Here is a 13,841-nt window from a genome sequence, read left to right as displayed (position 1 = left end):
AGATGGTAAAGCAGTAACCGAGCTAGCTCTGAATGGGTTGCCCAAGGAAGTTGTGAATGCTCCATCCCTGGCGGTGTTCAAGGCCAGGTTGGACAGAGCCTTGGGTGACATGGTTTAGTGTGAGATGTCCCTGCCCATGGCAGGGGGGTTGGAACAAGATGTTCTTAAGGTCCTTTCCAACCCAAACCATTCTATGATTCTATGATATTAGCAGCTGTATGGTGGCAGGAGTGTGACATTCAGCCTTCTAGCCTAGCCATTATGCTTATGCAACTACTGTGCTTCTGGTACACACTCTCGCATGCTGACATCTAACCTGCATAACTTCGCTAAGCATTGCATTGGGCTATACCTTTGAGTCCAAAACCGATTCTGAAAATACCGTTTCAACTATCCTCATCTTTAGAAGTCTTTACCATTCTGTCTTCAGACTTCAGGTCTGTGAGGCACCTGAACCTGTGCCATCTGCATATGCCTGTAAATGCAACAGTTTTGAATGCAGCAAATAACTCAGTGCTATTTTATACTTAATCCCAGCCTGCTTCAAAAAAGTAAAAAAAAAAAAAATAATCTGAAAACCATGAGCAGCTCAAAAATTGTATGTGTTTAGAGAACACACTTACTGTGCTACAGAATGCATGTATCAGTATTTTCTGTTACTGTTCTATCACTTTGTGTTCAAGAACTGCTTCCAGTTCATAAAGGAAGGAGTCTTAGATGAGCTGGTTGTCATCCAGACTGTGGGAAGCTCTGGTTTAATATCCTCCTCTGCTTACTGGGTTTCAAACTGGGTCTCCTACATTGCTAAGAAGTGCATTTTATCCTCTGAACTTGCGAGTTTTTTTCCGGTCAAGGTCAGGTTAAGGATAAGACCCTATGAAAGCTCTGCCATATTGTGGAGATTGAAAAGCAAAAGCTGCAGCATAATGTCCTGCATCCCAGTGTAGGAGTGCTCAGTTGTACGTGAAGCGACATGCTTCTGATCTTTGCACCGCAGCTAGTGTTTAAGCAATGATGAGATAAAGTATACCAACAGTTTGGTAAGTGGGAACTGAAATCAAGTCCCTGCTCACAAGGAGGGCTCTGACCCCTAGCTGCAGTTAGATGTTCTCTTGTTCTCTTTAGCCTGCTGCATCTGGAACTGCATGGTGGTGTACGCTTAATGGAGGGCTGAAGAGTAAACTTTCCAAAACAGTGTATCTCCCTCTGTCTCTTCACGTATACCTCTGAAATGCCTGTAATTTGGTGAAGCAGGTGAATGGTTCTGAAGGTCCAATATTTCCTTTGCTTCTGTGCTTTGCCTTTTTCAGAACCTTAGTGGGCCTGAGGTTATGTATGATCCTGTAATCAGCATTTCTGTAGGCAAATCGTGGTCAGGTTCATCCTCCTTGGCCTTCTTCCCAGATGTGCTGATTCACATGGCTTCTCATTTGGCCAGCTCATCACAGCCCTTCTGAGATGCCCGTGTTTCCCAGGCACAGGTTAGTGAGCTTGTTGATGACCAGTTCTGCAGAGGATTTGTCTCTTTGTAGCCATCTAGAAGTAGCCATGTATATGTTAGGTGATTAATCTAAAATATTAATCTGAGTGTTCTTGATTGCCAACAGAGAAGGAGGAAGTGGTACCAAGGGTGGTTTTCCCAAGATGTCTTGACTCTCTCTTATATCTTTCCATTAAGAAGAAGCTTAGAATAGATGCCAATGCTCAGATGGCTACACTTCAGTGAGATGACTAATAGCTTGTCTCTTAGAAAATCTTGCCAAATATGAAAACTAGTTGCTCAAATAAGTAAAACAGAGTACAAATCAATAAAATTATCTTCAAAATTGAGTAATTTTAAAGGTAATGTAAGACAGTAAGTAAGGTAAGACATTTGTTCCACTAATTTTAAAGGAATTATGGCTTTATATGTGATTTATACAGAAAACCATGGTAGAATTAATGATAATTTTTTTTATATGCTCAAACTGTTTTATAAGAAACATTGTTTATTCTTCATTGTTGCAATGGTGAATGGCTTAAAATATTCAAGTTTAGAGCAATCATTATAATGATGTATTTATTTGTTTGTTTCTCAATCAGCTAGGATTTATACATACATGTTGGAGAAGTCGCGTGTCATTATGCAGCCTCTCAACCAGAGTAATTTTCATGTTTTTTACTTGATGATGGATGGGCTCTCTGCTGAAGAAAAGTACACCCTGTACCTCAGTAATTTGTCTGCACACAGGTAGGAAAACAACTTTATATCTAGTATTACTATTTTTCTTATTTTAGTGCCTCCTTGCTGTTGAGGTCCTTCCTCCAATAGTTAACATTTGTGTCCTAACTTTTCAGTGAGCTCTGAAATTATTACTGAGTACTTGTTCATAAGGATTTAATTCTGCAGTACATGTACACTATCTTAACAACATTGGAGTATTATATTCATCAGGATTATTGCCTTAAAGGAGAAAAAGGAAAAAAAAAAATCTCAGTTATTTTTCCGTCTTCTGTGGACTAGAGTAGGTCTGTTCTTATTTATTTATTTTTTCCCCTGATGGAACATCCTGTCTTCAGGAAAAACTTTTATTAAAATTAGTGTTTTTCTTACGGAATATGTTGATTTTGATGAAATGTCACTATATGTAACTGATGATATTTCCATTTTGATTTTGATGTTTACTTCGTATTATTAGGAAAACAGAAACAAAGTTTTGACTGCTGAAACTAAGGATAGGATTTATCACCGAACTGAACCACATTTTTGGCTTCATAAACTCTTCTGACTAAATCCCCTTTAATAGCTTAAATATAAAGAGCTGTATATGGACACCTAAATCTAGTGTGTTTAAGGCTGAATACACTCCAAATGTTTAATATAAGTGCAAGGTTTTGGTTTATCAGGAAACTTTGGAAGTATCTCAAAATTTAATTCATATTCTTTTGAAAAGAAAACGTATTTCTGATTTAGGTAATTTGGTTTTTTTTCTTCAGTCTTTCCTAACAAGAATCACTGAAATGAAAGAAGCCTATTTGGCATTAATGATTTTCTCTTAAATTGGCTGAGATTATAATGAGTATAGGAGGTAACTTTAAAAAGACTGATAGTAATTAAAGTTATGTAAAATGAGTGGTTTAAGTTTTTGTATCTAAGCCTTTTTCCCATGGATTTTTCTCCCAATTTTTCTGTCTTCCACTCTGGGTAGTACTTGAATAAAATAGTAGTTCCATATTTCCCATTTTTTACTAATGTTAAAGGTTCTGGTATTATACAGAATAGTGTAATGCACTAGCTCTGAAGAAACCTGAGGCTAAATTGCTTTATTAAAAATGATCTACTTCAAAGGGGGGGGTGGGGGGAAGGGAAGAGTTAAATTTTGTATTTTAAATCTTTGAAGGATTTGAGACCAAAAGAATTCCGAGTTCCCAATTATTAATTTATTCCTCTTCTTCTAACGAAAGTTGTTTGGAATCACTCAGTTTATTCAGAAAATGAAACGGTTTGATGTTACTTTGCAAGAAGCTCCAACAGGAAAGAACTTAGAAGAAGCCTGAATAATTAGAACATGAACAAAGCTTTATCTGATAAGATACCTGATAAGCATCCAAAAAGAACAAAATAGTATTTCTGAATAGATGTCTGAATACTGCAGTGCCAAAGCTTTAGAAGTAATTTATAGCTGAATATTTGCATAAAGCTGCTTTTATCAATAAAGCTTTGTTTTGGCTACATAGTTTAGATTGTATCTTGCATTACTGAGAGTTTGAGCCAAATATTTCTTACCTTAAACTCCTAAGTATAGTGGTTCACTGGACTAGATCTTTCTTGGTGGATGAACTAGGGGTGAATTTCTACTGCACCAAACTCATATATGAATGAGGAAGGCAGGATTTGGCCTCTTACAAATTCATAATTTCTGGCCTAGTCGAATTTTGATGAGATCATATCATCCTGGTAACATCAGTAAGTGAATTTGTCATGTTTTCTTTAAGCGAGTGTAATCTTGACTCTAATAATAAAATCAATCAGATAACAGCCCTGTTGAAATGATAGGTGGCTCAGGCCCAACTGCTTTTTGAATAATTATTCTGTTCCTCTTTGCGCTGTTTAATATTGCACTTTTATGTAAAAGATTGAGCAATCTTAAAAAATAATGGCTCTTAAGATCCAAACATACTGCTATTTTTTCACTGTTTACTTAAGCCATTGCAATATGGGAAGTAAGACATATCATTGGGGGTTTTATTCTCATTTTAGATAAAAGTACCTTGAAAAATCAAAGTAGCATTGTCAATAGTGGTTATTGTTAGACTTTATGCTGTAAAAGGTGAGAGATTGTTTATGTATTAAGTAGCATATAATCCTGGATTAAGAATTAATGTAAATAACTAAAAAGGGAAATCCCTCCCCTTTGGAGTCACTGAGAGTTTCAGTAAGGCTGGGGTTTCACCCTAATGTATAGGGGGAGTTGTTAAAGTTGTAATTCCGTGGTGCTTGGTGCCGTCTTGATAGGGAGCTTTTGCTCAGAAACTTAAATGTATGTTCTTGCAAGCATTGTGACTGTGGAGGCATTGTATGAAGACAAATAGCAGGCTACTTTATATTGAACTTATATACAACTAGGATCTTGAAGTAGCAAGCCACCTATATCTAGGAAGGGAGGGATCTGAATTACGACATCTGCTACTGTATCTGCATGTGGATCATGATGGATAAAGACAGAAGCAGTTCCTGAAAGGTAAGATCATTTTTCAAGATTGAGCAGGGGAAGCATGTCAGAAATAGAAAGTCTCTAAAGGGCAAGTCCAGGCTTTTTGATTGACAGCAACTACTCCCATGTGTTCACTATGTTCAGAAGCTGATTTTTATCAGCACATCCTTGATTGAAATTTCAGAAATTTTTACTACATTGGTGTGTTTCAAAAAAACCTGCAGAATTTTGTTTATCTTGATAATGCTGTGTAATACAGAGAGATTAAAGATTGGAAGTTATATTCTCAATTTGTTCTTGATTTGTTTTTTATTTTATTTTCTATCTTTCTGGGTACAGATACAGTCCATTATTGGAAGCATTGCTTTTCTGGCATGTGAAGTTTAGTCTTGTAGTAAGAAATACATACTACTTTTTCCAGCACATTAAGTTTAGCTTCATAGTTACAGTAGGTACTAACATAGCGATGTATTTGCAACCAAAGTGAAGCAGAGAGCAAAGAAGAGAGGTAACAGTGGTGACAGACCAGGTTGTAAATTGTCTTCGACTCTGGTGCAGAGATCAGAAAGACAAGAAAGGAAAAATCTTACAGAAAAAAACTGGAAAGACCTGCTTGTATTGCTTTGGGCCAATTGCTTCATATTAGCATTGATATTACAGAGCTGTAATATATATAACAATATAAGAATGTCTTTGTGTAATATGTATATGCAAGGTACTCATACTTTCATTAAAAATCATGTCATTATATTTGTATATGTATATTAGAAATATAGCTTAAAGCTACTTAACTATATATAATGGTTTCAGAAATGATGGTGGGTTTGGCAGCTGTTCAACTTGATGTCACCGTTTTCAGTTTAAACAAGGTTGCTAGCTCTCCTAATTGTACTGTTACGGCTTTTGGTAGCATAGGTAAACTGATACAATGCGCTCAATATTGCACGGTGGTTCTGACAGACAGTTTTTAGTCCTCTGTTGTAATGTCAGATCTCTGTCACCCAGCATTTATCAGTTGAAATATACTGCTTGTAAATAAGCTGTATGTGTAAAACTAAATAACTTCAAGCTGGGGAAAATGTTCATATACACATTCATGCAGAAGCTGGAATGTGGTCAGGGAGGGAATTTTGTGTTTGCATTGTCAGACTGCTGTTCCTAAATGTGTAAAACTTTCCTTCCTCCCACAGAACAATTAAGTGCACTGCAGTGTATGCTCTCTCTGCCTGTGCTGTTTCACCCACCCCCTAAATGCAGTGAAACTCTTCTGCGACAATAGTTATAGGTCAGTTCACAGAACTGATGTGTCTTCTTTCACAGTTTTTCAGTACAGGTGTTCTCTTCACTGTCAGTAAGAAAACTTGCCATTAATTTCATGTATAAAGTACTAATTTGAGTGACTGATTGAATTTCTTACTAAAGTCTAAGCTGATCGGAACCTCTTTGCTTGATCACTGAGGAAATCGTCCCCTACTCTAAATTATAAGGTTGGCCTTCAAAAAAAGGCTTAAAAATTACAGTGCTGTCCCAGTAGACAATTTTCATAGGCATGAAGTGTGAAGCCTTACATCTGATTTTTTGTGTGTTTCTAGTTATCATCTCTTCTAACAATCACAACATGTGGAAAAATGTGATTATTCTAGTATTGTCCATGCTGATTCCCACTCTTACTTTACCCCAGACACAAGAGCTTAAGATGGGAATTTTCAAGACCATGAGTGGCCAGTTACCACAGCCTTTCCTAATTTCACATATTTAGGAATTAGCTTCGTTGTTTTCTTACTGCTATATATAAAAAGCCAGGAAGACATTTCATCTTTCCATGTCCTTTCTTTTTCTTTTATTTCCTTTTATCTTTGGATGCCTTTTTTCTTTCAGATTTTTCGATTATTGTCTCATTTAAAATGTAACAGAAAGAAATATCAATCTTGAAAATAACAGCTTTTCATACGTATGTCATTTGTTCAGAAAGTTTAACGATACAAGGTAAATTCATAGAGAAAACTTGGGAGGTTTTAGATTAGTCCCACATAATTGGAAAAATAAACATTTTGGGGATGTTATAGTCCTCCGATGTACCGTGCTCTTTCCTTGTACACAAGACTGATAGATCACTTTTTTCCTCATAGATATTCACTTTAATTTAAACTTTTAGTACCCCCATAAAATCCAGCTGTGTCCAAAAATTCACAGAAGTGGTTACACAGTACTGTCTTGATCTCTTGCTTCGTAGATTACCTGTTACTGGTATCTGTGTCTGATGCTTAGAGAAAAATCCAAACAACTATTAGACATGTCTTACAAAATTGGTTGGATCTGAATACTGTGAATGAAATAACTAGATCTGGAAGGATTACATCAGATTTTCCCACAGGTGGTAGTCCTGCTAGAGTAATAGTTTCTATATGAAGTGCCAAGTTACATCACTTTATCAAACTGCCGTTAGATTTTGTGGCCTGAAACTCAGCGTAAGTTAGTTCTACCAAAATTCTCAGTCTCACCCCAGTAAAATACAGTGTTGAGGCTCCATGAATTTCACTGTTGGGGGTCAACTTCATTTTAAGATCCTGCTGACAAATAAAACTCCAGGCAATGAGAGTGGCATTCATTGTATTTAAATTTAGGAGGAAGGTAAACATCAGACTCAGAGTTCCTCAGCTGTGTTTCACTTTTCCATTCTGGGAGTTATTGGCACAGGAAGAGAGAAAGTTGTGATAGGAGGTGTTAGGCTTGCCATCCCTACAGCTGAATGGCCATGAGGGTCAAATCCCTCTAATTCTTCTTGGCTAAAACTTCTTCCTAATTCTTCTGTGCAGGTGAGGAAATCATACTGGGTAAGACTTTTGAACCCTGAAAACATTCTCAAATGCCAGTCACATTTTTGCTAGGGCTGCTTTGAGTTGTACGTTTCCAGTACCATTTCCAGAAATTAGGCACTTCCGTGTACCGGCCAGAGAGGAGCTGGAGCATGTACTGCCCTGTGAGGGCATGGGAGACTGAGTGGAGGGATGTGTAGGGCCCCCACCTTCTTGGCACATCCCTGCAGCACCCAGCAGGTACATGGATGGTCACTATGGTCAGACACAGCCCTGGAAGGCTGGAAAGGGCCATGGCAGTTGCAATGGGCCAAGGCCAGGCTGGGATGTTGGCCCACATCAGAAAGGTCAGAGGTGTCTATGGCTGATCACAGCGCAGGCCAGCACCAGTGCCTGAGCTCAAAAGCTGCTCCAGAGCCAAGGGGGTTTGCAACAAGGCTTTTTGCACAGCCCAGGCAGCTAAACCCTTGAGAGAGGCAAGAGGCATTCAAGGCACCTACAGAAACAGAAAAGATCCTTCATCAACTTTTAATGAGAGTTAAGAAATATCTAATTTCCCCCCTCATTATCAATAGGCAGCTAAATCTTCAAAGTTCTCTATTAATTGCTCTCTTTTGCACATGTATATTTTCTAAAATATGTGTATTTTCTTTAGCATATTGCCTGTAAACTTGTACCTTGTACTTAATTAACACTTTTGTACAAGCAGCTTGTGGCAACTATTAAGCAAATGATTATTAGTTTGTCTGTCACTCCTTAGGCTTTTTTTTTTTTTGCCCCTTTTTTTTTTTTTTTTTTTTCCCATAGATCTTTTAGGAAAAAGTTAAGTTCTTAGTAAAGATGTGAGTTAAGAAGAGGAAGAACCTGAATGAGTCTCCCACTTCTTTTTCCTTTCCCAACTTATTTTTTTACCTTGCATTAAATCATACAAATAAATTATCACTCATTTCTCCTTTCTTTATGTTCATTTTCCTGAACTTAGCATTAGCCACCCTACTAAGACCTTAAAAAATTGGAAGTGCACTTGATATTTTACAGAGAATAATGAATTTTAAAGACTGGATGACTACATTTGGGTGATTCTCAAAGACTGTGTCTGAAATTTATCATCTTGCTATTATCTTACTCCAGCAGAGTTCTTTTGTAATGAATGCTGAGTAGAAAGTTAACTTTCAAATTATTATACTGGAATTATTTGAAAAAAAAATTACTTTGCCAAAAATAACTCTGGTGCACTTTGAGAAAAAGTGATTTGTCCTTGGGTATCCAAGCTAAATTCAGTTTCATATCTTTATAGCTACTGCAGTTGAATTCCCCTCCTTCCCCCCCCTCCTTGCCTGTAAACATTTTGCATAGAAGCTTGGTGGTTTAGATGCAGAGCTTAGTTTATTGTGAAATAAGATTTTCTGTCATTAGAATTTTAAAAGATATTTCTTAGACGTTCAAAGTTAATATATATTTTCTTTACTTTCTTATGCTTCAGGTGTCTCAAAGTAATATACCTTGAACTGTGTGTCCTTGCACATATATAGATGTAACAAATGTTATCTATGTTCAAGTTGGTTTTGTTTTTTTTTTTTTTTCATTTCTTTGCTTTTCCCATGTTTGTTCTTCTCTTCTAGAAGTCTTTTGAAATGGAAGTTTTGGTTGAACAAGTAAATCTGTACTTTTTTGGTACTGCGCAAGTTTTCCTGCCCTAACTTGATTACATGCAGTGCATTCCTTTTCTCCAAAAAGTTTGCATTTTAAATACATTAACGCTTGTAAAATGCGTAACACAATGCAATGATACATGTAGCACAAGCTATGTATATGAGCATGCCTGGACAGCAAAGGACCATTGGGGTATAAAGACTTTTCAAGCATGCTTGACAAACTTTCTAAATAATGTGAAGATGCAGTTTCAAACAGATTTCAAAAACTAAAGGAGTTAGCTCTCAGTTAATCTTGCTGGAATTTGTTTCGGTACAATAAGTGAATATGGGTAGGTGAAGCCCTGAGTAAAAGTGAAAACAGTTTGGTGTTTGGGATTACTTTTTTTTCACCACTTTTTTTTTTTTTTTTTTTTTTTAATTGGGGTTGGTGTCTTTTAAACTACATGGTAGCAAATAACATAAAAATTATGCATTTCCATCAGTTTATATCTTCCTTATATGATTTACGTATATTGCAGCTGTCTAATGAAAAGCTTTCACTGTGAATGTTTCTTTCTTGGCTATCCTCGTGCAGTACTACTGTGAAAACCTGATTTGCAACCAGTAGTACTATTTCAAGGACAAGATCTGTAGATTCTGAATGAAATGAGGCAATTCCATTTACTTAGATTCCAGCAAGGTCTAACAGCTAAACTATACCAGCTAGTTACTGAGAAGGTAATAGAGAGAGGAGAAGCAGATATATTTGTCTGAGATTCTGCAGCAGGTTTAAACTTGCTTCAGTGAGTTTTATATCTATGTAACCTGGAATAATTTCAGCATCAAAAGAATTGTTTAAATTTTCTTGGTTGTCTTTTGCACTTTTTTTGTTTGTATGTTTTTTTTGAGGTAGGTTTGTTTAGTTGTGTGGGTTTTTTTTACGTTTGGTTGGTTTTGTTTTATTTTTGCTGCATACCATTTATTCTTTTCCTGTTTACTCTGTATTTTCTGATGTCTGAATTTTTTTTACTGATATTTGTCTTGAGGTTGAACCTTCTTTACTGCATCTATAGCATGCATATTCCAGCAAAATGTGCTTTCACCCTGTTCTCTTTAAAGTGTTTTTTGCTGCCTTCTTGTAACTTCAGCCTCCACTTCACTTTTATTTCAGTGGTAATAATCTCTACCCCAGTACTCCTGCCTTCTTCAGTTTTCCTTTGTCTTACTAAATCATGCGTGTTTTCTGAGTAAGGAGAGTTCATGAGTTTATTCAGCTTGTTTTATTCTTTTTCTTCCCCTGAAATTAACAGGACTTGAACTAAAAGAAACATTGTGGGTTGGGGGAGGGTTTGTGTTTAGGTTTTTTTTTGGTTGTTTTTTTTTGTTTGTTTGGGTTTTGGTTTTTTGTTTATTTCTTTTTCTTTGTACTCTTTTTCTCGTTTTATTCTTTCTTTGAAATTCAGGCTCCATTAATCTCTCAGAGCATGATCTTCAAGCATCAGTGTTGTTCTTTACACTTCAAAGAAAGAAGAGTTGAAGGCAACATCAGTAAATGGCTGATGTGTGTGATTTCTTGTGCTGGATAGTAATAATCATGACTAACTCAGTTTTGTTGAGGATGGACATCAGATAGTATATGTTGTTTAAGAGACATCTTTATGTTTAAAAGCAATGTTGATTAACTAGAACTAATTTTATCTAATTCTGATGTAACATTTTACAATACATGTTTTCAGATACTGAAAAATACAACAAAGTGTAACTACACTGTTTTGGGTTTTTTTGCATCCAGTAATGATTTTTTTAAAGTGTACTCTGTGGTCTAATTCGTCTTATTTTTCATATTCATGTACTTCTGTTCAGCTAAGCTTTTAGGCTTAGTCTCGTATTTTAGACCTAGTCTCATATTTTAGGCTTATACTCTCAAATTTTAATGAAAACTAATTGGAACCCTAAGCAGCCTGTTAGTGTACAGAAGGTAAGAGTTTTTTCAGTGTTTTTTAACAGGGTAGATACAATGATTTTTGTCCCTAAGATCATCATTTTGCCCCTTAATATTCAAGAAATAGATAACGATAGTGTCAGTGTTAATATTATACACTATCTTCCTGAAAATTGACTACATTTTAAGACATTTACATTTAAATGTCTTAAACATCGTCTTTCTGGGAGATATTTGTGGATGGTTGTGTTCAACAAGATACATTACTAGGAGGTTAGCACTGCAATTACAGAAGATGTAATCAAGATCACAGCTTAGGTTTTCAAAACAAAAGTGAAATATCCATTTGTGTCATGTGCTTTATTTTGCAAATTAAGTGGTTATTTTAGTATCTACAGATACCTACACCTCATGCATAAGGTATACCTCTCTGTTATTAACTTTATTTCACAGTATTTGTTTCGAGTATCTGGCTGTGCAGTTGTTTTGAGTGGTTCATCCTGAATTCAGGGTTAAGTACATACACACCTGCACACTTGCATTCTAATTACAAGACATCCAAAACAATATTTTTCTACTTGAAAGCAGAGGTACATTAGCTTTGGATTTTGATGTATAATTTATTTATTCCAGTTTCGGCATTAGCTGCTTTTGACATTACTGTTTAATTCTCAAAGGATCTTTTTAGAAAATATAGCTCCAATGATGTTTAATAGTAATTAATTTACATGAAATTCAAGAGTAATTTTTATTTAACAAAGTAAAGGTAGTAAAATAAGCTTGAGACTTAGCTCTGTGTTTTTGTCTTAGGTCCCAAGTGGACTTGTTATTTGTCTGGCTTTCAGAATAAATGTTATAGAAATTCTGCTTTGTTAGAGAGAGTAAATCCGGAACTCATATTCCTCTGGGTATTTTCTTTCATTTGATGTTTAAAAGCTTATCTTCATTGTATTATTCTTCATACATATTGATTGCATAGTGGCAGAGGAGATACAGCACTCTGTTAGCAGAGTGAGGTAAAGCAATCATTCAGTACAATTACCTTTCTTTTCAACAACTGTTTTTCTCTCCATCATAATTCTAACAAGCCAAAGGTTTAGAACTAACTACATGCAAACAAGCATGTTTACATTTTTTTTTCATGAATAAATTGTATGTTCAGAGTGGTATGGTAGAGGCAAGGCACACCTTGTATTTCTGTATTTCTGTCCTAAAGGAACTCAGATATCTAGTAGTCTTTGGTATTTTACATTCTTTCAGTGCCAGAGAAAATTTTGGAATATAAAAAGTAGCATCAGACCATATAAAAACACGTTTGACTTTTGCCTTTTTATAGCTCTAGTCAGTTTACTTCTGCATGTGTACTTTTATTCCAGAAACTTGCATTTACTTCATTTGACTTGGCATGATACTATTTCTTTGATTGAGAGGCTTTGTCTTTCTTGTCTCCTTTGGGGTAAGCATGATATAGAAACACATACAGAAAATAAGAGGATAAAAATCTGTCTGTGGCAAAAAAGATAAAGAGTGGGAAGCAACAAAAATGAAATCTGTTTAATCCAAGGGAAAGAAACAAAGTTGGTAATTAAGAGCACTGAGATCTATAGTCTAATGAAGACAGAACATACATCTGTCTTAGTTTTAACAGAAAACTAAACATACAATAAAACATTGTTTGGAATAAATTCCTTGAAATGGAGAAAGAAAATGCAAAAATAAATATAACATGAACCATATGACTTTCTAATTTTTTGTGAATTGCGTTGATGAGAGTCTTACATCTTAGTTTCTGGCCTGAATTCAGCATTTTGTTAGAAAGAAATAAATTTCCAGAGATCCGTAGAAGTCATATAGATATTGAAGTTATATTTGGTCTTCTTTTGAAGAAATTAAGTGCTGACCGTTTAGGCAGCCCACCGATATTTCACATCAGACTGAAAATGGATATAGCTCCAAGGGATAAAATTGCCACATAAATCCTAGTTTAAAAGTAGATGTGATTACTCACTTATAAATATGGTAGAGGAGCTCATTTGGCTTTTAGTTTAAGTACAAAATATGTGTCTGCACTTTACTAGAATGCTAATCATCTCATATATGGGAGGAGGTTCACTGGATTCAGCTTCTGAAACCACTTAGCTATTACATTGCATAAATCTAGAGCGATAATATAGTTCTGCAATTTGTATTTCAAAAGTCACTCTCAGAATCTTCCTGATACAAATACTATAGATGAATTTCCAGTCAGGAATGGGTCATTAAAGAAATTGTTATTGGCATATATAGAAGCCCCAGTCACTGAACCCAGTTCATCTCAGTGCTAGATCTAAGAGAGACGATACCTCTTGCTGTTATTTGAAGTACTGTCTTCACTGAGCACCCTGGGCTGGCTTGGATTTTTCACCGCTCTGGTGATACAGTACTCTGGTTGTACAGTAACCTTAGTTACTGTAGCCAACTCTCTTTGGGAAAGCCAGGCAAGGTCAGCCCAAAACGTAGCACAGTTTTCTTCCCATAGTTCTTTTATTAATCATAACTGAAAATGACCTCTACACTGAGGTTAAACCTCATTGTGTCAGGTTAATGCTGTTCACAGTTTCCTTTGATTCCTGTTGGATTTGCATATGGATTATTTATAGTTAAAATATAACTGCTCAAACTCAGTTTTGTTTAAAACCTAAAAGTTACCAGTCAAGTCTTCTGAAAATGATAATTGAGTACTAATCATAGAATAGTTAGGGTTGGAAAGGACCTT

General features: G+C 35.7%; 1 protein-coding gene across 1 annotated transcript in view; it reads left to right on the top strand.

The window, feature by feature from the left end:
• The window catches only part of MYO16 (myosin XVI), a gene marked incomplete at both ends in the record, with an annotated part of 311,247 nt that overhangs the window by 156,338 nt on the left and 141,068 nt on the right, over window positions 1–13,841 (top strand). Inside the window, 1 exon segment of the mRNA XM_080613866.1 lies at window positions 2,083–2,230. Coding sequence (XP_080469992.1) covers window positions 2,083–2,230 — 148 coding nt within the window.

Source organism: Psittacula echo (genome assembly GCF_963264785.1).
Source record: "Psittacula echo genome assembly, chromosome: 3".
Lineage (NCBI taxonomy): Eukaryota > Metazoa > Chordata > Aves > Psittaciformes > Psittacidae > Psittacula > Psittacula echo.
Note: the sequence above shows the minus strand (reverse complement) of the source record. Positions and strands in the feature narration are given on the sequence as shown.